The following is a 26,464-nucleotide window of genomic DNA, read 5'->3' on the forward strand; positions in this document are numbered from 1 at the left end:
CACAGACTCGTGGGTGACTGGGAAGCTGAGAGGATATTGACGAGCTGAGTGGCCTGCTATCAGGCGGGCATTTTTCCATTCAGGCATCAGAAGCAGACACCTTGAGGGCGGTAAAAAAAAACAGCTTCCTGATCGGGGAGACACCGGTCATTATTGTCCATATCATCAGATTGGTGGCACTCTCGACACATCTCGGTGACGTTTCGACCCGATGATGGTGAGTCCAGATCTCGCATCCGACATCTCAGACGTCGAGATTCGGACACATACAGTCAGATCTCTCTTCAGATCGTGATCGCCCCTGAATAGATAGCTGACCGAGGACGAAGCTGATTTGAAACGGAGGGACCGGTCTTTTTGTTCCACCTTCGTCTCTATTATAAGCCGCCGCAGTTATACGAGCGCTGAGCGATTGTCAAGCATGCTCGACGAAAAGCGGAACCACGTCTGCACTTCGCCCCGCGACTATTCCAATCCGGATATCTTCCGAACGCCCTCAGGGACGGCCGCACCTCAGCCACGAAGAAAATCGTTTTCTTGAGGCGGATGACGTGGGAAACATGTTCTTCCCTATCCAGGGAGAGAGAGAGGGGAGAAGAGAGCTCTGCGGTCGATCTCGAACGCTTGTTCGTAGGTTGGACGTTTTCACCCACTGCCTCGCGTGGGTGTTCACAGTCTCGCAGCTCACAGTGTTCCTTTTCACCGAGCTAAATTCGGCTTCCGGTCTGCGTGTTTTTATCCGCATATAATTATATTGAGGGTTCTTTCAATCACCCGGATATCGTTCTGCAACTCCGAATCTCGCTCGCAGCATCAATGTAGATGTGCGGCACAGGATCTATTGAGCCTGAAAAGAGTGGTTAATGGTAGTCTCTCCTAGTTGGGCATTGTCTTCCTTCTCCCTCAAGAACAACAGTGAAGTGTGTTAAATCGTCAGGTTCGCAGATGGCTGCACCATTCTAATAATAATGTTGGCAGCCCGAGCAGTGAAGCGCTGTGTTTGACCCTCTCGGAACTGTCCCTGCTTTGAGGACGAGCTTCCTGCGTCAGACTTTCAGAAGATTCCCGACCCGTTGTCTAGCTGGTCCATTTCTGCCTGACAGAAGCCGTGGAGTGTGATCTTGAGATTCAGATCAACATTGTCTAATTATCATCGATCGCTTGGGAATCGCGGGGAGTCGCTTGCGCGGGTAAAGAAGAGTCTCGATCAGAGCAAGGAAAGATAAATCCGTCAAAGTGAAGCTATGCCAGAATTGAGCGACTCCTCCCGAAATCAATGTGCGTGAGCCAGGAGTAGGATTCACAGATATCGGCAGTTTTATTGAACACATGTACAACTTAAGCAATAAGTTCTTGAGCGCGATCATTCCATTTCGCGAGAAAATCAACGAAGATCATGGGAAAAAAACTCAAGCAGGTGGGCAAGCTTCACAGAATGCTTTCTTGTTGTAGCTCTTGAATTTCGAGTCAGTTGGAATGACTTTCTGACACTTAGAGCATTGGAAGTGCTCCGGATGCCAGTGCTGTTCTAGGGCTGTCACCGCCTTTCCCTTGATCGGATCCGAGCATTTGGCGCATTTGGGAGCGAACTCTTTGAGATAACACTTTTCGCAATAAGGTTTGCCTTCCTTCTCGAAGAACTGTTTCGATTCTCCGCCGATGAGCGACTGCGTACAGCGGGTGCAGATGAAATGCTCCGGGTGCCAGTTCTTGTTAAGAGCCGTGACGGCTTGTCCCTCCACAACTTTCTCACAGAACGGGCACTTATCGTCGGCGGGGGCGTCGGCCATCGCTGTCACTGTCCACTGTTGATTGGGAACTCGGGTCGGAAGAGACTGCTCTGCTCGTCGGGCTGAGAGTTCTTGGTTATGTAAGCCGCGTGGAGGGCGCCCGGGTGGGAGGGGAGAGAAGCCTGGTGGTTTTCGCCGCCACCAACACCACCACATATGTGGACAGGTCTCTTCGTCAGCCTCAAGGTCCCGTTCTTGACGCTGGTGACTCAGTGCGAATCGAGGCCGGACCTATGACGTTCATCTCTATTTACACGCGTCCAGACTCTGCCTCCGTTCACTTTTGGTACTCTAACGCTCAGGGACCCCCGAGCCCGTGTTCCGGCGGGCGAATCAGAATTATCCGTAAGGACAAACTTGGCGGGATATTTGTATATCTCGCTCAAGGTTCAGAAAGAACATCCAATGGAGGAGGTTAAAAGCGTCTAGAGATGGAATTTCTCAATTTCTACCGGAAGCTCCAGTCCCATCTGGAGGATCAAAATAGAACCCTCATTGCTGCTGCGTAGTTTATTGAAATGAAGAAGACAAATGTTTCACTGTGTACAAGATGAATTTCTCGATCTGTATGATGCGTTCGCTGTACGCACGGATTTCGTGGGAACTGCCGTGCTCCCCCGCTTATATTTCAGCACGACAGTGAAATGACTACGGGAGTTCATCTGGCGCGACGATCGCGTGACCTCGATCGAGACCTGGAACCTCTCCTGCGTCTAGGCGTGGAGCGACTCCTATCCCTGCAAAAGACGACGATCCATTGCATGAATGAATGAGGCTGATCCATGCGGAAAACCCTCGGCGTAGACCACGGGGAGACATCCCCAGTAGGATGGTGATTTCGCGAAATTAATGAACAATAACCGACTGAGGCCGCCATTATTGTTAGCGGTGGCAATCGCCTCTGAAGCTCGGGCCCAAGTAGCAACAGTTGAGCCGCCTCGAGAGCCGTCCGACCGCCCAGTGGCCATTGAGCGAGGAGATCGAGAGCTCTGCTGGGCTGACGTCCAAATATGTTTTCACTCGAGCCGGCGAGAATCGGCCCACACGAAACGCACAAACGATATTTTTTCGCCGCACAGATATACATATGCGCGGAGCTACATACAAACTGAAGACGCATGACTTAGCACAGTGTTTCTCAAACTGGGTTCCGCGGAACCCCAAAGTCTACCTGCGGAACCCCGTGGGAGAAAATGTTTGAAAACCACTGACTTAGCGGATACATTGCTCCGAATCCGAAACTCGAAAGCGAGACTCACCTCCTCTTCCTTTTCGGAGACTTCTCGCCAGAATCCTTACGCTCGGGCGATCGGGATGAATTTTGCCTCCTGCGTTCGAGGCTGTCTCGACTCTTCTCGGAAGCGCCGGTTTCTTCTGGGGGAACCTCAGAATTTTTCTCGTCGCAATCCGCTGGCGGGAGAACGACTTGAATCGTCGAGCGGGCCCTGTTTGTAGGCGACTCATGGTCGAGCGAGGTCGCGGCTTGAGGCTCGTTCCTCTTAACGACCGAAACGATCGTGGACCTCAAACCGGAGCGGGGAGGGGAGTCCTCCACATCCTCATTGTCGGAGTCATCATGGGCGTCCCTGCGAGGATTGTCCCAGTCCCGTCTGCGCCCTCGGCGTCCATCGTCTCCTTGACCTTGCCGGTCTCTCCAGCTGCTTCCGGCTTTCTGCCAAGAATCGTCGGCCCGTGAGCCCTTGTTTGCTTTCTCCGCGATTTCTTCTTCAGATGGGCCCCACGAAGTAGCGGCATTGTTGGTCCTCCTGTTATCCTGAAAGGGGGAGACAGGCAACGATCAGTCGGATCTTCCCGTCGCATCAGTGATAATTCGATTAATATTCGCATGCGAAACGCTACACGAAACTCACCGATCTCATTGCTGATCTCCAATGAGGTGGAGTTCGGCTTCGAGATCTGTCGCTTTCGCTACCGGGCGGAGTTCTGAACCTCATATTGCCGCGACCGCGACATTTCCTCCCGGATTTTGTCGTTGTTGGTTTCCGATCGCGATCCCGACCTCTGTCGCGGCGCCGGTGGTCATCGGGCACGATTTGAGGTGCTCCGCGCATGAGAAACTTGTTCATCGGAACCTCGGGAATCTCTTCCGGGAGAATGATCACGCCGGCTTCTTGGGTGACGTAGGCATCCCGCTTTGACTCGGATGAGCCAGATGCTTTGGACGACTTGGATTTTTTTCCAGGAGGTCCCTCGGCTTCGGAGGAGCCGCCCGACCCGGAAGCCGATGAGTGATTGGACGACGAGGATGACTCACTTTCGGATCGAGCGCGAGCTTTCTTCGAAGATTTCTTTTTCTCTTCCTTGCTCGACTTCTTCTTCTGCAGTTGCCCGCAATGCTCGATCACGATCTCGTCCAATGGTTTCGAGTTACGGTCCACCGCAGAATTTTCTATCTGCCTGAAATTGTAAAACTTAATCTCAGAACCCTTCTGAGGCAGCGAGTCGGTACCGTCTCCCTCAGGAGACGGTTCCGCGGTCGTTGTTCGAAGGGATGCGAACGATACTGACTTGACGATTTCTTGGCCTTTGATCACTTTGCCGAAGACGACGTGGATGCCGTCGAGATGCGGAGTGGCAACTGTTGTGATGAAGAACTGCGAACCGTTCGTGTTTGCACCGCGATTGGCCATCGACAGCAGGTAAGGCTGATCGTGTTTCAAAGCGAAGGTTTCATCATCGAATTGTCCTGGGCAGGGAAAGAATCACAAGCGTGAGGGACTAAGCTCGTGAGACCACATCCGAATGTTCGTGATATCGGAAAAGCAAAAATCGCCTCTGACGGGGCCGAGCTCTGCCTCTGAGAAAATTTACGAATCCTTCGCAACGAAACTCACCTCCGTAAATACTCTCGCCTCCTGAACCATCACCCTTGCTGAAGTCACCTGACTGAACCATGAAGCGTTTAATAACGCGATGGAATTTCACTCCTTTGTAGTGAAGGGGCATCTTTGTTGTCGCTCCGATACCATTTTCACCCGTGCATAGGGCACGAAAGTTTTCACATGTTCTCGGTGCGATGTCACAAAATAGCTCGAACACCTGAGGAAAATAAGGATGTCAGGTCAGTCGCGATCGGATCCTCCAATATGGAACGGCTAAATCAAGGAGGAAGTCTCCGAAAGAAGAGCGGCTCCATCGACCCCGAGCGAATAGTCTCCTTGACCGACTGAGTGTTCAAGCGAGCTATCGGGTTAGTTACTCACAATGCGACCTGCGCTCTTTGATCCGATCGACACGTCGAAAAACGTCCGTTGTCTCTCTATGTGTTTCGTTTTCTGCTTCTTCCTGGCCATTTCAGGCGACGAATCGACCGTCATCTTCGGGCTGGTCTGTGGTCGATTTCGATATTGGAATATCTGGTGAGGCGGTCGCCGGCCGTACAGAACTCGGAGTCTTCTGGTTCTGCAGCCTTCTGTTTCGCCTTAGTTTCGCTCGAACTCGAGTCAGCAGTCAAGCTCCGTGTCTCCGACTTCTATAAGGAGCTCTGGATTCGTCGCACAACTCTCTAAACTCCCGTATTCTGCTTCGAGTAAACGCGCAAGAACGAATAATGGCACTCCGTTCCAAACAGTCGCCGTGCGGTGGTGTGTCGTCTGACGGGTTGTGGTCGTTCTATTTAAGTAAACAAGAGCGTAGCAGACGACGTATTTTGCCCGCTCATTCGAATTTCTGCTGTTCATATGCCCAAGGCATTGAAACTCCGAAGAGCCGCAAAGATGTTCGAATGGGACCGAGGAGCTCTGACCGAGTATAACCTTGAGGATGAAGAAATTAGACACGCTCTGTGAATAATATCTCCAGGTCTCAGGAAGGCGCCTCAGAAGTCAGAAGTTGATGAGAGTGATCAAAACATGGCGGCGCGCGATGATGATCTCTTCGTTCATGCGACACTGCCTTCCTCAACGACGGACGGGCCGCTGGAACCTCGCACCGAACGATCGGCGGATGGGCAATGAGTCTGACGTCTGACGCCGGCGCCATCCTCTCTGAATTGCCGTCGCTTCGGCATCCACCGCCCCGGCCGCGCTCTCCACTTTTTCGAGATCGCGGCTGTGACAGTTCAATGGAGGCCGTAATCCTCGATTTCCCTGTCCGAATGCATGAGACCCACTCACTTTTTCAACCCATCAGACAAATTCCTAAATTCGTCGACCTGATAAAACAAGCGATGCAATCGTCAGGAGAGAGTTCGAACAAGCAAGCCCCCGGAAATACTTGAGGCAACAGCGCATGAATTCGGGCAAAAAGGTTCCGCCTTGGGGAAGTTTTCCAATTCCTGCACCGCTAGAGCCTGCTACGGGGGAGAAACCCTTTGAGGTTCTACACGCTCCCTTCCTCTTGAGCCTGTCTCCGACGAGCCGCTGCAATGCTTCCAAGATTTCGCTCCTCCACCGAAGAGCTCTCTCCCTTGAAGGAGCGGATCTATGTACGAAGGCTCTCCCATTATTTTTTGCCCGCATGCCGGCTCCCGAATGAATTCCCTCGACAGCCAGCAGTGATAAACGCGCTGAATGGTTGCGCTCTAATGTTCCCGACTGAAAAACGCGTTGGGATCTATCCCAATTTTTGACAACACGGACGCGGGAGACAACGGATGTTTGCGTTCGCTGGTGCAATTCAGATGAAATCAACAAAGTGCCGCTTGATAAGAACGGATGTCTACGTTCGGAAACCTGAGAACTACACGGTGTTTGGGTGCCAGACATTTCGAAATGGCGGAGAAATTTATCCACGAGGGGACTGCGGATAAAAAGCATGTCAATTCTTTAAAATTGGCAAGGCCAAGCTCCGGGACGAAAATTTCCGTCCCCGGAAAGCGAAGGAAGTTGGTGACCAAATGAGCAGTGGCTCGGAAACTGCTGGCAAACGAAAATGCTTCCATAGTAACGTTGACGAACCTACCAGAGGAGGGGGATTTTGCCCATCCGGCAAGTGAGGTGAGCCGGGCGATAGAAGAATGGATTGAAACGCTAAACCCAGAGAAAGTGTCCCTCTTCAACTTTAGAGGCATTTACCAGAACCGGGTCTATTCCGATCCGGACAACCTGACGAAATTGGGTAAGGCGGAAGCGCTAGAAAAGCCGACCTCCAAGTATATCGTTACGGTAGAGCTCGATGCGGAAGAGGAAGAAAACCTCCGAGCCCAAATGAAAAGAAGGAAGGGGCAATTTTGCTGACCGAGGTCGCGGACAGAGTAGAGGGGGTGCACGGAAAACGGCGAACCCTCTGGGATCGAAATGGAGCCAAAAACCGGAGCCGAACGATCCCGCCTTCCAACGGTTCTAGAACTCGGAAATGGAAAACTCCTGTAACGAAATCGGCGGCGGGGGGGCGAATCCAAAAACGAGTCAATAAAGGGAACCAACTTTTTGAGAATTCAAATCGGTGTCCTCAATATCTGGGGGGGAGGGGCGTGCGAGGTCAAAATGGAAGAGTTTGACGAGGAGATCACTCTCAAGAACGGTCGGGAAAGATGCGAGAGACTCGAGAGGGATCACGCTGTTGAGCGAAACTTGGCTCGTAATGAAGGAGGTTCCGCGAAAACATCCCGATACGAATGGCTGGGATCCGATAGAGAAGGTAAAACGGGGAAGCACGCGAGAGTCGCATTGGGAACACTGATCCCACAGGGTCCCGGGCGAGTGATCTCTACCAAAAGTGAAAGGGATTTCATAGCAATCAAGATGGAAATCTAATCATCGAAATGGTTGTTTATCTCAATGTATGTTGCGCTGAAAGAGAGGACGACTGAGATTGAGGACAATTGTTCGAAAATATTACCAACGTACTCAGCCACGAGCACGACGAGAAAACACACGTTGTCATTGGCGGAGACATGAATGCTCATATAACACAGTCCGCAGACCGGGAGGATGCGAGAGGCTGGTTATAGAAGAACTTTGCGAGTCAGAGGGGACTCGTTATTGCGAACACTTTCGACAAGTGCGGAGGGAAGTTCACCCAGAAAGGAGCAGTGCTGGGCTATGTGCTCTGCAATGCAGCAGCGTACAGTAAAATGCAACGGATGGTGATTGATAACAGATTGGAGAGACAGATAACACAAATTCCGTACCTCAAGCCAATTACAGCTAACTTTTTCTGCTGGAGAGGGAAAGAACACGAAGAAACAGTCAAACAAACTCGATATGGTTGATGAAAACAGGGCCACCTTGGAAGCGAAAGAGAGTCTAAGAAATCTTTTGCTTCGAGACGAGCCTGTGACGTACGAGCTCCTGAAGTATACCAGCGTGAAGCTCCTGGAGATCTCCTGAAGAATACGCAATATACCAGCATACACACTCGGAAACCTAGGTAAAACAGGATGCGGGTACTCAGCACGACTGTTCACTGACATCAGGGTAGGAGCCCGGCCGATTGCAGAAGACTGGCGCTTAGGACGGTTATCACTCCTGACGAAGAGCTCCTCGAAAAAAGGCATGCTTAGAGCCTATCGGCCACTCACAACATCGACAATATTGTATGTATAGGCTGTTCGCGCGGATACCCTGCCGAGAGATCCAGAATCGGATGGAAGAAACGGAGGTCATCGGCGAAATGCAATATGGCTTCTGAAAAGACAGAAGAGGGGAAGATTGCATTTTTATCTTGAATTCTGCAATCGAATTTCGTCAAAGCTTTTCGAGTATTCGGCGTCAGTTTTGGAAACGTGATCCCGGCAGGCTCGAGAATCAAGAGAATCGCAAGAGAATCGAGACGAAGCAGCCCAGGTAGAAACCGGAGAAGAACAGAACGATCGGGGTGATGAGGAGGAACAAGAGCCAGAGGAAGACTCGGCCGAAGAGCCAGAAGCAGAGCCGGCCGAAGATATGGCAGAAGAGTCGGCAGAAGATATGGAAGAGGAGGCGGCGGAAGATATGGAAGGAGACACGGAAAGGAGCGAAGAGGAAGAAGGATTCCAGGAGAATGGACCTGAGGAAAATCCATGGGTGGAATACGACGGTGGGACCGAATTATTAGAACTAGATTTCATGCTCGATGTGCTGCGCACACCTTATCCCTCAGCGCGGCGACTGACTTACACAGTGTCTTTGACGATCATCCGAATGTGCGAGCTTCACACGAGTCGGTTCTAGAGAAATGCAACGCTCTTTTTGAGTCGACGACCCAGATCGGCTGAAATCATCAAGAGCATCACAGAAAGATGTTTGCCGAGACCAGTAGCAACCAGATGGAGCAGTTTCTCTGACAGTCTGAGAGCTTTGGTTGAACTTCAAGAGAACCTCCGTGAAATTTCAAGCCAACCGAAGCCCAGAATGATCATCAGTAATATATCCTTAGCTTCTTGAGGAATCATGCCTGTGAGCAATTCACTCTGGATCCTTCCGCTGAAGCAGAGTCGATGGAGTTGGACCCTTTCTACGACTTCGGCGGAGTGAGTCAAACTCCGCTTCATCATTGCGCGCTGTTTGTAAGCTCGGGAAAAGTATCATGTTACAGAACCTGGGAGATGCGCAAACGCATCCCAGCATGCTGAGAAAGCATCCGTCGATTGAGAAAATTTTTCGTGCGGTCAACACAGCACTCCCGTCAAGTGCGCAAGGAACGAGTGTTCTCGTACGCAACTATGACGGAGGCACCAAAAAGTCATCGACTTAGCGATGGAAAATTCGAATCCGCGTGGTTGTTCGAGTTGATGGTCACATGTAGAGCTGGGACTTTCAGGCGAAATGTCTAAACTGCCTAAAAACGCATTTTCTCGCTAGATTCCTGTGTTCTTGCAGGTTCTTCGTTTTCGAAAAGCGCTTTGCCTTTCTTGGATGCCTATTCTTTGCTTTGCCCATTTTGCTTTTTCGGATGCACATTCTTCCTTTTTTAGTGCCTGTTCGCCTCGCCTATTCCAGGAGTTTTCAGAACAGAGATCAGAATCTAGAATAGAAACACAATGTTGAGGACCCAGGATTCTCATCCGGGACCGAACTTCGTCGGCTCCATAAGAGTGCGTGTCAGGTGTCTGGCATAATAGCGTATCGACAGAAGACAGCGGTACACCCCAACTCGCCGCGACCCAACTCGCCCCGGCCGACTCGCGGCGGCCCGATTAGCCGTAGGGCCCAGCTCGCCGCAGGGTCGAACTCGCCGCCGGAGGCGACCACCTCAGAGCGACAGTCCTCGGCTCATTCGTCTAAAAACCTGATGGACGTAGGAGCGTTGTGTTCTCTACCTCCGGAAAAGAAATTATCGAATCAGCCGGAACAGAGGCAAGGAGTTTCCGGGAAGTTTTGCGGGATAATGATCTCACTGAAGTTCGTTCTCCCGAACGCGAGAGACTTGAGCCTCGTCGGTCTTCTTCCTTCGAGCAGGAGTACAGCCATGTCGATCCATTTCCGATGATGGTCGCCTCCGGCGGCGAGTCGGGCCGCGGCGAGCTGGACCCTGCGACGAGTTGGGCCGCGGCGAGTTAGCCGCGACGAGTTGGGGCGCCCCGGAAGACAGCCCTCATATATCACTCCACTATCATCTATAAATTTGTGTGCTCGGGCCCGCGCGAGACACGCACGGTAGATCCGAGGTCCATACTGAAATACGTATATTCAATCGATGACATCCTAACAGCGCGTCCGAACATTATTCTCGGTATCGAGACTTGAGGTAATAGGAACATATCTATGAGGGTCTTGGATTTTGCATCCGGAATCGAACCTCATTGGCTTCGGAAGAGTGTGGCCGGACTTTATCCTCCAGATCCGGACTTCAGATAAGTTGAAACCTATCTTTGAAGACCCCAAATCGGAATTCAGAATCGGAGAACATCGCGAAACGATATTTTCATTCCACACTTCAGCCATCAAAAACCCGATCCCATATTCTAGATGGAGTCCTGAAATCTCTATTTTGAATGAATCATAGATCATAATCATAGATTGAAGCGATGAATCTATCCCCGATTTGCTTCATTGACTTCATCGCGCTCTTGCAATGAGTCCCCTCCAGCACGTAGACGTAGGTAGTTCTACGCAACCTACAGATTAGGCATCAAGCTAACCCTGCACTGAATTTTTTTCGAGACTTCGCTGCCGCGATGCGATTCCTCTCGCGTCAGTCTTGGAGCCTCTCAGCTCTGATGAGGTCCGCGTAATCCCCTTCAGCACTTCCAGGAGCTTCACAGCTCGACATCGATTCGCAGACTCCTGCTTCTGTTGGAGCCACGATCGAAGTTCCGGGCAGGGCGGTGCTTGCCTCTGAATCGTCACCGTGAATTCTTCTGAAGGGCGCTGCCGTCGATTCTCCGTTGATGACACACGGCGAGGGACTGAACGCGAGGTCAGATTCCTCTCGGCGACACTCGACCGCTCTGCCGCAAACCTCGGCGCTCTTTTCAAGGAATTCTCCCGTACTCCCCAGGCTCGCTGAGCCCGGACTCGTGTTTTCCGGAAACTCATCGGGCCTGGCTCCGTCTTTTCCGGAGATCGCTGAGGCTGCTATCGCAGGAGAACTCCCGCGGTGCTGAGGCTGCGTGAACTCGCAGTTCTCAACTTCGTTCGGCGGATGTCGGCTCAGAGTCAATGCAATCGGCGGTACCGCTGATTCCGCCCAGGATTCGCTAGACCCAGTCTCCTTAGGAGGGGTGAGCGATGATGGCTGAGCTGACCTGGGGCGAGGCTTGAAGAGATTCCTCAGCAGAAGCTCCATAAGTTCAGGGCTGCTTATAGTCACACCCGGAATCCCCAAATAGCTCTTAAAATACGGGTCAGGGCGCGTTCTTTTCGCCGGAACTTCCTCGAACAAACCGTCGAGCGCATGTCATAGGGCTCTTTTCTGATTGCGAATACCATCCTTCGCGTTGGAGTCAGATGAAGCCATCCCGGATGAGATCGTTGTCCTGATGTGGCAGATTACTCAACTCACTCGTCTCGGCGACACACAACTTTCTTCTGATCGATGTGAAGAAGAGCGCTGAAATCCCATTCCGAAACGCGGTCCCGCTCGCCCTCGCGGATTCTCGCTCGAAGCCCTCGCCACCCCCTCGCGAGGGTCGAGATTGGCGTCTGACGAGCGGGTCGGGTGGATTCCTCGAAATGAATGATCCTATTGCGAATTCCAAGAGGATCTGCAGCACGAACATGTCTGAAGAGTATGCCATGGACCTCACGTTCGACGTTGTTCTGTTCTCTTTATCATCACATAAATGAACTTCCTCATGTCCGTGGAGACACATTTATAATTAAGAGAGAATTCGAAATGCAACGTGGGAATTCATTGGATCGCCCATCTGATGAGCCTCTATTCGCATGTTTGAATGGAACCGCGATGCCGCCCTCTTTGAGAGGCGGAACAAAGAAAAAAGCATCAGAGCTCCTGTCGGGGAGCCTGATCCCGACAGCTGTGGATAGCTATGAGCACCCGATCACGAAGAAATTCTCAAACTCCATGGAAGATAGACGTTCTTTCTCTCGTGGAAACTCTGCGGAAACGGGAGCGACGTCGCGATCGGGGAAGCAAATATAAATCGCACGAAATCTTTGTCGAATGGGCATATCAATTCTTCCGAGGGATATGTGAACGGAGGAGAGGTTCTTTATCTGTTATTGTTCCCGTTGATTAACGCAATTGTCCCGTAGGTCCGAGGGAGCCTCAAATTCGAGTGGCATCCCTGACGGTTCTCATAATACATCATCTAATTTCGGCGAGACCAGCTACCCTGTGCTCGTGGCATGCAACAGTTTAATGGTTTAATGGTTCATTCGGATCGGACGGTATCATGACATGTACACATCAACTCTTCTATTCAGGAGTTGGCTCAGCGGATCCAGTGGTTTCACACTCCCATTTTTCGAGGAGGCGCTTCGTCTCCACGGCATTGCGATTAAGCTCTGTGGTCAAACCCAGTTTGATTGCGGAACGTTTGAAAACTGCAATGATGAGCGACACCTAAGACAGCGGTCATCGAAGGCATCTTTCGGGAGCATTCCGCTGACCTTCTCATTCGACCTCCCCCCGATCAGAAAGGATCTTCATCGGCCCAGATTGAATGCCGGTCTCCGGCGCAATGTGTAGTCCGCTTTTCTTCTCGCATGCGATCCTCTCCCGCCGAAGAACGTAGCTCTCGATCAGCGAGGAGGCATTACTGCGAAAACGAAACGATCGGGATATATACATATGTGCGATCTCGATCACTCCTGTCCGACGAGGTGCACGAGTTCTGAACGAGCTTCGTGCTCAAGTTATAAGTTCGTGATCAAGGATGGCTCTCTACGATATCATGTTTCATCGACCTGCAGACTATCTTGGAGGAGCTCCCTCATACGGGGCAGCCGATGAGCAACTTGCTCCCTTGGACTTGAGCAAGAAACCATCAGATCCGGAATTATCAGCGGCGGGCTTTCCAGCCGGGAGATCGGCAGCTCGATCTCGCACCGTATGCTCTCTGAGGACTCCACGATCGGAGAAACTCGCTCTTAACGTTCCTGAAGCTCGGAAGCCTCACCCAATGAACCTTCACCTGTCTGGAAGCGTCTTTCTCCGACAGAACCAGCCTGTCGGTGGAACAGCCTTCTCCTCACCCACAATGCAGCTATCGAAAACTTTTGGTATGGAATCACTGCGTGCTGCGACAGCGACGGACCCATTTCGAATGTTCGAAGAGGGAGAATCATGTGATTTTTCGGATCACTCCAGTCGTGGGAACGAATCACAGCGCGCTGCCGACGAAGAGAGGCTCAGAAAGAGGAAACTACAGGGTCGCCAAGCTTCTGCTAGACACCGACAAAAGAAACTCGCTATGATAGCCCAGTTGCAGGCCGATGTCGCAATTCAAAGGAGAATTCGCCGACATCATGAACATAACATGGCTGCGCTTCGTAGCGCAATCGAATCTGCGCAGAAACAACTGGAATCTGCGGCTCGGTAGGGGATAGAAGAGGACTGTGATTATCACTCTGAGACCATTTCGACGTGAAACGTCTTTAGAAAGGCTGGGCTAGTACGCCACCAAAAGTGTGTGACTAAAATACGGAATCTGATCTCCGATCCGAGCAAAATCGAACGTCCGTCGTCGAAAAAAATAAACATGAGTCGAATCCGAACAACGGCAACTCGAGTCTTCTCTTCGATGACTTTCGTGAGAGAAGATCTCCTTGACAGAGCAATGATGGCTCTTCTGGAAGTCTTACCAGGAGAGTTGAAACCCGTCTACACTTACTTCGAGCTTACGTATGTGGGTCGCATACTCAGCGTACGCTTAGATGGGTCAGTCATCAGGGACAATCCGCTCTTCAGCTCCGATATGTGGTCGGTCCATGAGAGGACTCTCAACGGTGAGAGCCGCACCAACAACTTCGCTGAAGCTGCTCATCGAAAACTCCAGGGGGCTTTCGGCGTCTGTCATCCCTCCATCTGGAAGTTCATCGATGGTCTCCGGCATGTGCAGCACAAGGCAGACGCCGAGCTCGAGCGATACAATATAGGATCTGCGCTGGCTCCAAAAAGACGCAGATATCTGAATACGGACGCCAATTTGCTCGAGTTGGTCCGTACCGTCGAGAATCGTGAGCCGGTGGCCTTTCTGCGAGGGATGGCAAACAAGTTCCTCATGGACAACTAGAAAAATCTTGTGATTCTATTGTCTTCATCCACCTTTGCACTCCCATCTATCATTTCCTTCTTTGTGAAAAATACATAACAACTAATCCTCACGGGAGTCTCACTGGAAACCATCTTCCCTTCTAACCAGTTCTCTATCGGTTTGAGAACCTTCCTTGCTTGTGAGAAACATGATGAAATTACATGAGATGACTTGACCTGGGATCCATGTGTTTTCCTTTCTCCTTGATTATCGCCGAATCATCCTTTGCGCCGAATCATCTTTCGGGCCGAATCATTCTTTGCGCCGAATCATCTTTCGCGCCGACTCATCCTTGGCGCCGAATCATCCTTTGCGCCGAATCGTCTCGCGCCGAATCGTCCTTTGCGCTGAATCCTCCTTTGCGCCGAATCGTCATGCACCGGCTTATTCTTCTCTTTCCCCCTCAGTAAGAATCCCGAATCACTCCGACAGTTTGGTAGTAAGTGACCACTGATTCTTAGACCTGTTCCATGAGTCTAGATGAAAACTCCTTATTGTTCCCCTGTTTAGAAGCCTTTATTCGCGGCTTGATGCATCGACTTCGGCCTATGCTTGAGTTTTCGCTCCAGCAAATATATAGAACCCTATCGAGTTGGCACAGGGAGGAGTGTCTGAAAAATGCGTCAATGAGCCCACAATTTTTTCCAAGCTTTCTTTCTTCCCTATCTGTATTCGAAAGCTCAAAATTCTGAGTTCCCTCGATAGTCGATGAGCAGAACAAGGGGCCAGGCACGACTCCATGCGAAGTCTAACTGCGTCAACAGCTCCGTAATCGGAGAGAACCTTGGCATGGTTCGCGCCCTTTGAATTCATGTCGAGAAAGCCCGTGGGAACAAGGGGAAGGGACTACGGACTTGACTTGATAAGGTTTGGTACATTATATTCGACCAGCTGAGAAAAATGCCGCGACTTATTTTACATATGGATATGGAAAGTGCAGGAGAATTGCGGATCTCGCACGGGAGAGAATTTCAAACGTCGGCTATCTGATAGAATAGTATGGTTAGAGGGAGTTTGTTATGAGCAAAGGGTGATTTGATAAGAAGTCTTCCGGAGGGTCTGCCAGGTTGAATGAAGATAAGCGAAAAGTTGAGGGGAAACAACTGAGGGCGGTGAACGTAGATGAAAGCCAAGGAGGCCGTGCGAAGTCGGTAGAGGCCATCAGGGCTTGGAGGAGAATATGCATCGAACCACTGAGTGAGAGACGTGAGCTCGAGCTGGCAAGCCAAGGGCCGCTTCCAGGCCGATCTCGAACGAAGCGTGAGCAGTGTTGAAACCGCTGCTGGCGGTAGCCCCCCCCCCCCTCACCCAGACTGAAAGGCAGTACGATGCAGAGCCGTAAATGGAGCCTCGAAAAAGTTCAGGAGTTCAGCAAGTGTTTGTTTGAGACCCGGACTCAACTTACGCCCCACCTTGACTCTCAAAACATTTCACGCCAATCGATCGCGTCGTCGACGTTCGTACTTCGGTTAGACCTTCGAGTCGGCAAACCCGTGCGAATCGATATAAGGAATAAGATTCATTTTCACGGGAATACGTCTGTCGGTTCGGTTGAATAGAGGTTTCTCCTGAGCTACCTGACAGATGTTTCAAAGCAAGCATTCCGCTCTCCCAGGTGCCGAAACTAATATATCTCGGCTCGTCGATTTCATGGATTCACGAAGCCTCCATCGACGTCCCAAGTAGACACCGAGAGCAGAGAACTTCGCCAGTCCAGAATAAGCCATCCTCATGGCCTCAATGGTGCGTAGTCTTTCCTCTTTTCGAGCGCCTCTGAAACCGAGCGTAGATGTCTCGATGGCTGAGTCTCTTGATCCTCGTCGCGTAGGCTTCCGCAGACCAGTGAGTCTCTCCGCTTTCCGAACGGGAATCGAAGAGTGGAAAGGGAACTCACTTATGTCTTCGATTGATGAGAGGCGACCCCGTAGAATATTATGGCGGGCGAGATGAGCTGCCAGCTTTCGAGTGCAGCATCTTCCGCCCGATTAGGATCAGGCGGCGAGTAGAGATCATCACCATCATTGTCTACGACATCCAGACGACTGATTTCTTGTTCACCTCAGCTTGAGCCGGCGTTATATTCGAATGCACTTTCTCCCTGAACCGTTCCTCCGCTTAAAGAATCAACTCTCGAGCTTTCAAAATAATTCCCTAGCTGCGGCGCCGCCGCAGAGAGCCAGTGCGAGAATTCCGCTTCATTTCCTCCCGCAATGGCGAACCGTACGGTGAAAGACGCTCAAACAGTCCACGGAACGAATCCCCAGTACCTTGTGGAAAAAATAATCCGTTCCCGAATCTACGAGAGCCGCTACTGGAAAGAAGAATGCTTCGCCGTTACCTCGGAGCTGATCGTCGACAAGGTACGAAAGAGACACACAGACCTGTGAATGTATTGTTCCATGGTCTCACGCGAAAAACTTTTTCGTCCCTTCACGAACTCTCTAAGATCGACAGCCGGTGAACCGCGGTTTGCGAGGCTTCCTTTGTCTTGTTCTACGAATAGATGGTGATCGTCTCGCAAATACTTATTTCGTTCCTGACGCGTCGGTGCACCATGATCATTGCGCGCGAAACTCATTCCGTCGGCGATTGCCTCTACCACCATGATATAAACTCCGTTCGACAGAGCTTTGCTTGAGAGCTAACCCGCCCCGACGCGTTTTGCAGGGTATGGAGTTGAGGTACAGCGGTGGCGTTTTCGGTGGTAACATCAAGCCTACTCCGTTCATTTGCTTGGTGCTGAAGATGCTCCAAATCCAACCGGAGAAAGACATCATAATCGAGTTCCTGAGACAAGAAGACTTCAAATATCTTCGAGCTCTGTCGGCCATCTACCTTCGTCTAACTGGTGAGTATCTGGGTCTTTGCACAGAAAATCAACTTTGAGTTCCATTATTCTCAAAACCACGTTCTCTTTCCAGCGACTTCCGTCGACATATACAAGTACCTCGAGCCATTATATAACGATTACCGGAAACTCCGACACCAAAATCGACAAGGAGAGTTCGTTTTGACCACGATGGATCAGTTCGTCGACGAGCTGCTCCACGAGGAACGCGTCTGCGACATCATCTTACCTCGACTGATGAAGAGACACGTGCTTGAAGAAACCTCTGAGCTCGATCCGAGAGTTTCGCTCCTAGACGATGACAATGAGGAGGACGAGAGCGACGAAGAGCAAGAGATCGAGATCGAAATGCAGAAGATACAGAAGAAGCGCCAACAGGAAGAGGAATTCGACAGAGACCGTAAAGACAGACGCAAGGATGATCGCAAAAAAGACGACAGAAGAGATCGAGAGCGAGATCGGGAACGGGACCGAGATCGCGAGCGGGATAGGGACCGAGACCGCGGCAGATATCAAATAAGGGACAAGCGGAAGCGAAGCCGCAGCAAAGACAGGAGTCGTGAAAGGAGGAGGGAACGTTATGATCGGAGTCCAATAAGGAAAGATAGAAGGCATGAACGCCGACGGAGTCGTAGTTATGAAAGGCGGTACCGGCGAAGATGAGAGATGCGTCAGACCCAATTGTATAAATGAGGCGAAAAGCTCATCCGTTTCGAGAGAGCTGAGAATGTCATGACGTAAGAATGATTACAAACTCTGGGATTGGAAGAAGTCATTGAAAGTTCTTTATAAAATCAAATATACAGTTTGAGCCCGATCCCTGGACAGGTGATTCGTCTTCGATCTCGGGCTAATTATCTCTGATTCGAGTCAATCTAAGTCGGCACTGCCCGAAAGGCTCTCGACGAATCTCTCGTGGCTCCCATCCCGGGGCTCAATCGGGAAGCTTGCCGCAGGTTCCCTCCTCGCCGTCAGTTCCCGCCGGCGATTGTCCAGAGATGGAGTAGGTAACTGATTCACCACGCATAATATTAAATACGATAGCGCCCCAACCGGAAACCCCATTGGAGTTTCTGGCTTGTGTCTCGGAAGTCTAGCATGAGACTCCAATCAGCCATAACCTTTAGGATCTACCCCGAAGTTAGGTTTAATGAAGAAGGGTTCCCAGGCTTCGAAACACCTTCAGCTCCCGCAGGGCATCAAGGCGAAGCGGCCGATCGCGGAATAAGGTGCTAGTGATGATGCCGACGCGGTTCATCAGAATCTACTTGTCATGTGCAGACCGCTCATACTTCTCGACCTCCTGCAGTTGGATGGAGCCTCATACAGAAGCTGTAAGAGACGGTCCCGCACCATTGCAGAAAACCAGCGCGTTTGCTCCGATTTCGCAAGATTCGTTTGAATTATTCGGGATCGCTTGTAGGGAACGTCAGGCAGCGTCCGCGAAGAAGGAAAAGTTTGCCGTTTTTTCACCTGGAATCTCCTGCTTAAGACTCTCGACTCTCGAATGATACTAAAAACTCGAGGGCATGTGTTTTTGTTCTTATTGGGCATGAAAATGTCCTTAGTCGGGTTTATTAGCTGGCAGCTGTCTTCCATTTCGATCTCCGCTCTCCGCAAACTACTAGGAGATTCTCATCGAAACACGGAGCAGATCCCGAGTTTCTCGTGAATAATCCCCGGTATCGGGGTTACCGGCGGTGACAGGACAGCCGTTCCAGAAACGGTCACGTTGAATTCCGGGGAGAGCTCCACGGTTGTCGATTGTAGCGAGGACAGTACAGATCATGTCACCATGTCAGGAGATCATCTCAAACATACAAACACGAGGTCATTCGAGTACACTGGCGCTAGGGGCGCAGATTTACGCGGTTGACAGATCATTCGTCCTCTTCGGAGAGATGGTCGCAATCATCGCAGTCGAGCTGCAGATTAGACATGTGAAATTGATTTTATATCGATCCCCCACGTCGCCTGATTCATATTGCGATACAAGACTCCTTGACCGATGATTCTCACCAGTTGCAGTTCTTTCTTGGAGAAAATGAACTTCAGCGCTACCCGCATCGGTATCATCATGAGCAAACCGAAGGGAAAGGCCAACGCAAAGGAACTTTGTTTCACCGCCCAGAGTGTCCCCAGGCACAGCAGCTGAAGAGAGAGTACACTTTGAGTCTACCGAGCTCTATCGATGATCCGGATGCAGTAGAATCAATTGAACGCACCTGAATCACGGTGTAGCCATGCATTTTCCATACACCAACTTTCTGCGCATAGGGTACAGGCGGAAAATGCTTCGTTGGTTTGAACATGAGAACCAACCTGTCGAACAACTGCAAACCTGCGGGTGAAGCGTGTTATTTGGTACTCTCATAACATCCCCCTGTTCCCTTTTGAAGAAGACTACCTATAAGGTTCTAATTCGGAACCTCATGAAATCATGTCGTAACTAGCTAGAGAACGGGTTGAAGGACCGTGTGGGAGCTCTTCCTCCTCGCCTCAGGATTTCGTCCATGACGAAAAGTTACTTGAAATAATTTTTTCCATCGTTTCCAGCCAAGGAAACTTCCAAATTCGGTCTGATCGGAAAGTTTCGCTCACCAAGCATGCTCGTATAGCCCATGTACAGGAATACTCCGAAGAGAACAGCCACGGGAATCCGGCGCAGAGCCGGACCCATGAGCACGGACAAGCCCAAGAGGATAGAAACTAGTATCCCGGTGATTCTCTGTTCCCGCACTCCTTTGACCTGGGATAATAGAAAGCGTTAACAGGGGTTCTCTCTCCCGCATCGCCGTGGAATCATCGCCCATTAGAAGACCCACCTGGGGTTTCTCTCCCGGTGGAACTCTCGCGTTCGTCACTGTCAGTGCGCAGAGATGACTGACGCAACGAATAGTTGCAGCGCACAGCCAAGGCCCACCAAAACTAGCACTTCCCAGCTCCATCATGCAGACGAGCAGGAGATCTAAATGGAAACCCGTGCCCTTCACGGTTTTTCGTTCCTTTTTCGCGAGCAGTAGCCTGTTGAATTCAAGATTCAGATTCTCATTGTCATCGGAGGACCCTCGTGTGACGCTTATTCTGCTTCGAGCTCCAAGTTATACTCACTGACAGATTTCAACCTCCAAAAATATAAGGATGAAGACCAGAACGCCCCCGAAGGACGCCATTCCCATATGCCATATCTCCAAGTTCTTATAGTGACCCCAAGGATTCACCAACCAACCTCGGCCTGGCGTGGTAGTCGCCAATCCATCCGGCACGGATAATTTCTTTAACAGTTGCAAGGGATTTAACTGAGAGCTCCTCGAGACAGTATGTGTCTATCATATCTTTGTGTTGACTGACCTGAGTATAAACATTCGGTATGAAGTGATCGATGAGAACCATGGTCACGATCGATATAGGCATCGCGAAGTCACCCATCAAGGCGCGCGTCTCTCGGGAGAGAAATTTCGACGTCTTCAGACGTCGGAAGTAGTCCGCCAGGAAGAAAGTGGAGAACATCAGGACAAATGATAGCAATGCCGTGTTGGGATGACTTCTCGCAATCTCGAAGCCTTGCGTGAGATCTGCTCGAAGGCTAGCGATTAAAGACTTGTCTGACGTTTCGTGGATGACTCCGTGCTTAATTCCGACCTACGCGTGCGGCGAATGATTCACAAGCCAGAGGAGACTAGAGGTGCCATTCTTACCTGATGTGTTGGACGGCAAACCCCCGGAAGATTCATTGGCCATGTCAACGACATTCGATACACCAATGATTCGATTTTCGTAGTCGCCCAACGACAGGAGGGGATTCGTCACGAATATCTGGAAATCAACTCTAATATAGAGGCTTGCACCCTTCGATCGATTCCGGCTAGGTCTCGAGATCGCTAGAGCTCACATTCACGAGTTTTCCCATGGATTCATAGAGATACAGGAGAGAAATCAGAGCTGCGAATATTTCCTGTGTGAACCTGTCGAAGGAGTCAAAAAGAATGAGAGTTCGAATCATTTCATGACGGATCGATCGGACACCAGAGGAATCGACCTTTTCAGAATACCTTGTGAAGAAGCAAACGAAAGTAGGCATCTCAAAGGCACAAAATATCAGCGCAATCACGACAGTCCATGTGGCTATCCACACACGAATCCCTAAGAAGTCGATCGCTTGTTCTTGACAAAGCTGGAAGCGGATGATTAGTCGGATGGATATGCATGAAATAAGTTGCTCTGGCTGCATTTCATGCCGCAAACACAAGGAACGGAACTCCACCTACATCATAGAGTAATTCGTCGAAGAGCAATACTGGTCCGGTGAGCCCGATGATGATGAGAGGCTGTCCGGATAGCAATCCGAAGAAAATTCCGCCCGCGAAAGTCACAAATAATGTTTCAGAAACTCCTATAAGGTTGTTGGTCTTCTCGCCTGATGGATTGGAGTAGGAGCGGTCAATGTACACCATGATTGGCGGAATATTGTCTTGATTGGGGACAAGGAAGGGGAGAATCTATGTGAATTTAGCTGGTTCGTCGGAAACGCACCTATCAAGCCCCCGAAAGTTATCGAGCCCGATAATGCTGCGAAGAAAATAAATATCGCCGTGGCTAGGCACTGTCCGTTGAATCCGTCTCTGATATCCGACACATACTGGGGATACCTAGAATGTTATTGAATTCATTCGACCTTCTCCTCCAATTGTCGAATTCAAGGATTAAACATATGCAGGCCCGAACCTTTTCCGAGCTTCATTGATGAGGCCACCAAATATCCGGCCTGTTCTCCGCAGAGGCGAGAAATCGTGATCATCATTTTTCTTCCCGTCACCTGCTGATCATTCGCAGAAAATTCTAGGGTTTGGAGCCGCTTGAGAGAAGAGGACATGTTGCTTCACAAATTCCGAAAATATTCTGAGAGCTAAGATCTTTTCTAACCAAATTTTTCGGTACGGCCAGATGCCTCCTGTAGCTTCTTCGAGGACTTTCGCAGCTTCTCTTGTTTCTTGCGAATGAGCTCAGACTTCTTCTTCAACTCGTCGACCGGTAGGAGCTCCCGGTTATCATAGTCGCCAGGAGGGAGCACTATCGATTCCCCTGAGGATACATGTGTCATGGTCCGTATTCACTCGTTGTGGAGACTCTTCGCTCCTGGGATTATGTTTGAGCGTCAGAGAATATCTACCGAGAAACTGATTGAAAGCGTTGATGAGATCCAATCGGCCGTTGGCTGCATACGCCGCATCGTGGAACGACTGAAAAATATCCCCAGACGTCAAAAGCGGCCTTACCAAAGGAATCGAGATTGAGCAAACTACAAGTACTCATGTTCTTTCCCAAAACGCTATGAAGTCGATACCTTGTTGGCCATCAATGTAGACATGCACCGTCCGATCTCGTGATAATCTACCTCACCCTCTTCAGGTCCGATGCAAACGAAGATGAACCTACAGAATATTCCTCATGAGTTACTGTAGGCATCCACGAGAGTGAGACTCTCTGAGGAGGAATTCGGCTCACCGTACGGGAAGAGGAATTTCGATGACATTCGGGAGGTATTGACTGTCTGCAAGTCGTACGAAGGCTGCAGCGGTCTTCACGAGAGATTTGAGACCAGCGACCATGACGCAAGTCGCTTCCGAATCTGGAGAGAAAGATTGTCCGTACATGGCCGACGATCTCCAACTCAGAGAATTCTATGATCAGAAGAATTCGGGATGAAATGGCTAACCTTCAGGAATCCGTTTCAGAATAGCCTGATGGCGACCGGCTTCAGCGTCCTTGGATAGACAAAGCGAATTAGTATTCGGTCTAAATCAAGCTAGGAGCTGAGAGCAGAATTCCCAACGTTTCTGTGGCCTTGTGAGTGTGTAGGATCATTGAGCGAGATGAGGTAGACGACTCGTGCCCATTCTACCCACTATATTCGAGATGCTGCTGACTCTGATTTCTTGAGAATTATTCAAGTGATGGTTCATCAACGGCATGGAGAGATTTTTCTGCTGTTCCCGGAACGAGGCTGCCGCGTCTAGAGATGTCGCCGATGTGTTGTGACGGAAAGTACCGCTGGAATGGAAGAATTATCCAAGCTTAAGCATCCGCTCCTCTGCCAGGAAGGGACTCCATGCTCTTCCGGAGAACCAACGATGAATTCAAAGATCCCCCATGGCACCTTCCGAGAATGGAGCTTCGTCGCAGAAATTTCAAGGGACCCGACGTTTCCTCCCCGACGTGATGATGGCTTTGCAGGAGGGCCCTGGAATAGACGGCGTGCAGTCGGAGCGCTAGGAGTATGGTCCCGTGTCTCCGAGAATGACGGGCGCAGGATCTCCAATCCTTCCCAGGAGGGCATCACAAGGATAATGAATGAATTGTGCATGCCGGCGTGCTTACCTGAGAACTAGAGCGCGTTGATCGGAATTTATCTGACCTGCTTGGACTGCTGCATCCGCAATGTGATTGAAGATACTCGTCAGATCGTGATCTTCGATATCGAGCAATACGACCGCTGGAATGGATGAGTGATTATACCGTAACTCCCTTGTTCCAAAAGATATTTTCGAGTTCCTCCGACCCGCGCTGGACCCGTTCATGGCCTAAGAGTGGTCCTAGGTGCCCTACACGGGAATCGATGGCTCAGCTGAACAGCCTCCCATGAGGGCCGGAGAATACTTGCCTTCCTCAAGACATTTTTTCAGTATTCCCATATCGTTGAATGAAAGCGGTGCAATATGAGGTGCACTCCACCTGCGCAGGAGTTACAGGACTTGTCAGAAAGGAGTCCCTCCGAAATTCCAGAAAATAAGGTTAATCAATCGAGGACGGGAGAGGCCTATCACCTGTCAAGGTCGTGCTCAACGTTTTCTTCGTATTTAATCCAACGCGCAGTTTCTTTCCACTGGTTGGATACAAGCTCTTCAAGCTCAACGAATACCTCGTGAGGTCGATGGTCGAGGATCTGGCCGGGAAGAGTGAACGTATGCAAATATACATCTGACGCGTCCGCGAAGCGTGAGCTGTGCCATTAGTGGAGGAGCTTCTAGAAAAAGACGAACCTTCTTAGCTACTGCCTTCTTTTGTTCGGAGTCTTTTCCTGGTTTCCCACTGAAGCCGTTGATCTCTTCTATTTTCTTGTGAGCTGATCGATGACTCAGGTGTCGCCTCAAGCTCTGCGGGGCAACTCCGAAACGATGAGCTGCGGAGTGAGCCTCTCGAGTTAGTGACCGTGGGGATTAAAGTCGACATTTACATGGATACCCAGTGAGCGAGAAGAAAACTCGAAACTCACTCAGAATGTCGCTATGATCCAGAGCCAGCCGGGTGTACGGTTCGTCTTTTGTCACGGGTCTAGAGGCGGAATAAAGCTTTTGATTTCTGAGCGATCTTAGCTCTCGGAGCTCGGACACCGGGACCATACAACGAGGAGAGCCCCGAATTATCAGGAAAAGGAAGAGACTTACGTCCGCGACCGATCCCTGTTGTATTTATTCTGATGATATACATGAAAGCGATGATAGCGTCCGGATGCGTGCCTATGACCAATGGAAATTGAAATCAGCGATTTCTTAGACTTCAAACTTCATAATTCCCCTAAGCGTTGGATACGTCGCGGGTTGAGATTCCAAGCACTCTGGCACAGAAAGAGTGGTGGTGCTCTTTCTCTCTCTCTCTCTTCTATCTCTCTCTCTCTCTCTATCTCTCTCTCTCATCAACCGGCTGGTGCTCTCATACCTGTCTTTTGTTCGATCCCCAATTTTCTCTGCGCTCCCATTATGATCTTCCTCGCCGATGATGAAATTCACCTGAAAAAAATCCCGACATTGACTTGGCGCGGATCTCCGAGCACCTTCTCAAGAAAGACCGTGGATTCCTCGTGACGCCCTTGCCGGGCTTCCCCTCAGCCGCAATGGGAATATTCACCCGCGCTTCAAGAGTACTTCGAAATGCGAAAGACTCCCAACTTATAATGATCACGACGAGGCTCGTCCATTGTTCGGCAGCAAGCGACGAACGTCGCCGTGATTGCGTAATGACGTGATCTGATTTCATTCATCAGTCTATTCGGCCCCGTCTTGATTGATGCTATATTTCTGTCATGTCGATTGGTCGACGCGGAATTGGGGCCTTCGCCTGTATTTGTCATCTCCTCACCATTAGTTCCGATCAATAAATGCTATCTGGATGCATCGTACATATGTGATTCCCCCGAGATTCAAGCCGCAGTCTTCAACAGCTTTTACGAATTGTTCCATGAGAGTCATGGCACCGTGGGCGAAAACAGTCTCGAAAGGAGAAATGCTCTTCGCCGCTCGCCGTGCTAGCAGGCAACAAGTGCGCGCTTGAGAGCTTCTCCAGCGTCGGGCCATCATTGCCCTCAACTCATGATCTCGGTCATTAGAACATGCGAATGTATCGAGAAACCTATGTATTCTTGTCGGCGGAATCGATGGGAGACGATCGAATCAAAGGTCAGCTGCAAGGAGCAGAAAGGATGGTCACAGAACATCGCCGATGCCTTCCGATTAGCTCCTACCGCACGGGAGAATGAATGTGTACAGGCATTGGCCTTAAAGTATCCGATTCGATGCACCTGTAATCCGTGACCGGCCCCGAGAGATAGAGAAACGCTGCCGCCCTGGTGAGTTGGAGATGCATATCTCAGATATGATATCTGCATAAATCGAAAGGGTTTGGGAACATAGGTCGCATCGGTCCTCCCGTCATCGGGTGTCGCCAGGAACTTGATAATTATGTGCCTGTGTCTATCGAAGGCAGCCACGAAGCAGCTTCTGGGCAATAGAGCTTGGCGCGGTCATGCTTCAACTGATGCCGGACAGCCGCGAAGGAATCGATTGACGCAAGACACAAGAATCATCTATCCCATCATTCAATCTCGATTGCACATGTTCTACATATGCACAGTGAAGCCACCCTACAGCGAATAAGTCGCGTACCTAAAGTTTCGCTCGTTGTACTGAAATTTCGCTATAAGTAGAGTCCTTCAGCATTGTTGTGTTGGTGCCTGGCCAACGACGCTGGCAGAGAGTATGTGTGAGCTCAAGGTATTCATTTCACAGAGTTTCGTCGTACCGAGCTTCGACAGAACGGCTTTTCATCGATCGCTTGAAGCAAACTTCATACCTTATGTTGATTGTCCACCAAATTTTTCGCTCGAGCCTGCGACGATGTTAGCGGCTCGTCGCCAATGTCCACACAATGGAAGTCTTGCAGGGGCAT

General features: G+C 50.5%; 4 protein-coding genes and 1 pseudogene across 4 annotated transcripts; 2 read left to right on the forward strand and 3 right to left on the reverse strand.

Annotated features, from left to right (window-relative positions):
* Nucleotides 1–1,300: 1,300 nt before the first annotated feature.
* LOC100904940 (transforming growth factor beta-1-induced transcript 1 protein pseudogene) lies at nt 1,301–1,841 on the reverse strand (annotated as a pseudogene).
* A 607-nt stretch (nt 1,842–2,448) lies between these two features.
* Nucleotides 2,449–5,128, reverse strand: LOC100904701 (peptidyl-prolyl cis-trans isomerase 9). The gene is made up of 6 exons (XM_018638608.2): nt 5,015–5,128; nt 4,646–4,850; nt 4,320–4,497; nt 3,662–4,208; nt 3,050–3,564; nt 2,449–2,527 (listed from the first exon to the last, which is right to left on the reverse strand). The coding sequence occupies exons 1-6, from the start codon at nt 5,126–5,128 to the stop codon at nt 2,449–2,451; spliced, it is 1,638 nt and encodes a 545-aa protein (XP_018494124.2).
* An 8,792-nt stretch (nt 5,129–13,920) lies between these two features.
* On the forward strand, nt 13,921–14,373 carry LOC108863918 (uncharacterized). The gene has a single exon (XM_018638610.1). It carries the CDS (start codon nt 13,921–13,923, stop codon nt 14,371–14,373), a length of 453 nt encoding a protein of 150 aa, XP_018494126.1.
* Nucleotides 14,374–16,464: 2,091 nt separating this feature from the next.
* On the forward strand, nt 16,465–18,064 carry Prp38 (pre-mRNA processing factor 38). The gene is made up of 3 exons (XM_003741022.1): nt 16,465–16,754; nt 17,062–17,242; nt 17,316–18,064. The coding sequence occupies exons 1-3, from the start codon at nt 16,605–16,607 to the stop codon at nt 17,903–17,905; spliced, it is 921 nt and encodes a 306-aa protein (XP_003741070.1). The 5' UTR covers nt 16,465–16,604; the 3' UTR covers nt 17,906–18,064.
* A 1,058-nt stretch (nt 18,065–19,122) lies between these two features.
* Nucleotides 19,123–26,464, reverse strand: Ae2 (anion exchange protein Ae2). The gene is given in 27 exon segments (XM_029110822.1): nt 19,123–19,167; nt 19,262–19,393; nt 19,468–19,583; nt 19,844–19,991; nt 20,068–20,266; nt 20,354–20,517; nt 20,594–20,817; nt 20,941–21,058; nt 21,135–21,207; nt 21,295–21,416; nt 21,511–21,659; nt 21,776–21,891; nt 21,968–22,097; nt 22,166–22,324; nt 22,413–22,482; nt 22,587–22,674; nt 22,748–22,871; nt 22,959–23,007; nt 23,149–23,293; nt 23,400–23,483; nt 23,621–23,735; nt 23,904–23,974; nt 24,067–24,185; nt 24,283–24,422; nt 24,516–24,574; nt 24,959–25,029; nt 26,369–26,464. Coding segments are annotated over 27 exon segments (3,126 nt in total).

Source organism: Galendromus occidentalis, unplaced genomic scaffold, assembly GCF_000255335.2.
Source record: "Galendromus occidentalis unplaced genomic scaffold, Mocc_1.1 scf7180000077121, whole genome shotgun sequence".
In the NCBI taxonomy this organism is placed as follows: Eukaryota; Metazoa; Arthropoda; class Arachnida; order Mesostigmata; family Phytoseiidae; genus Galendromus; species Galendromus occidentalis.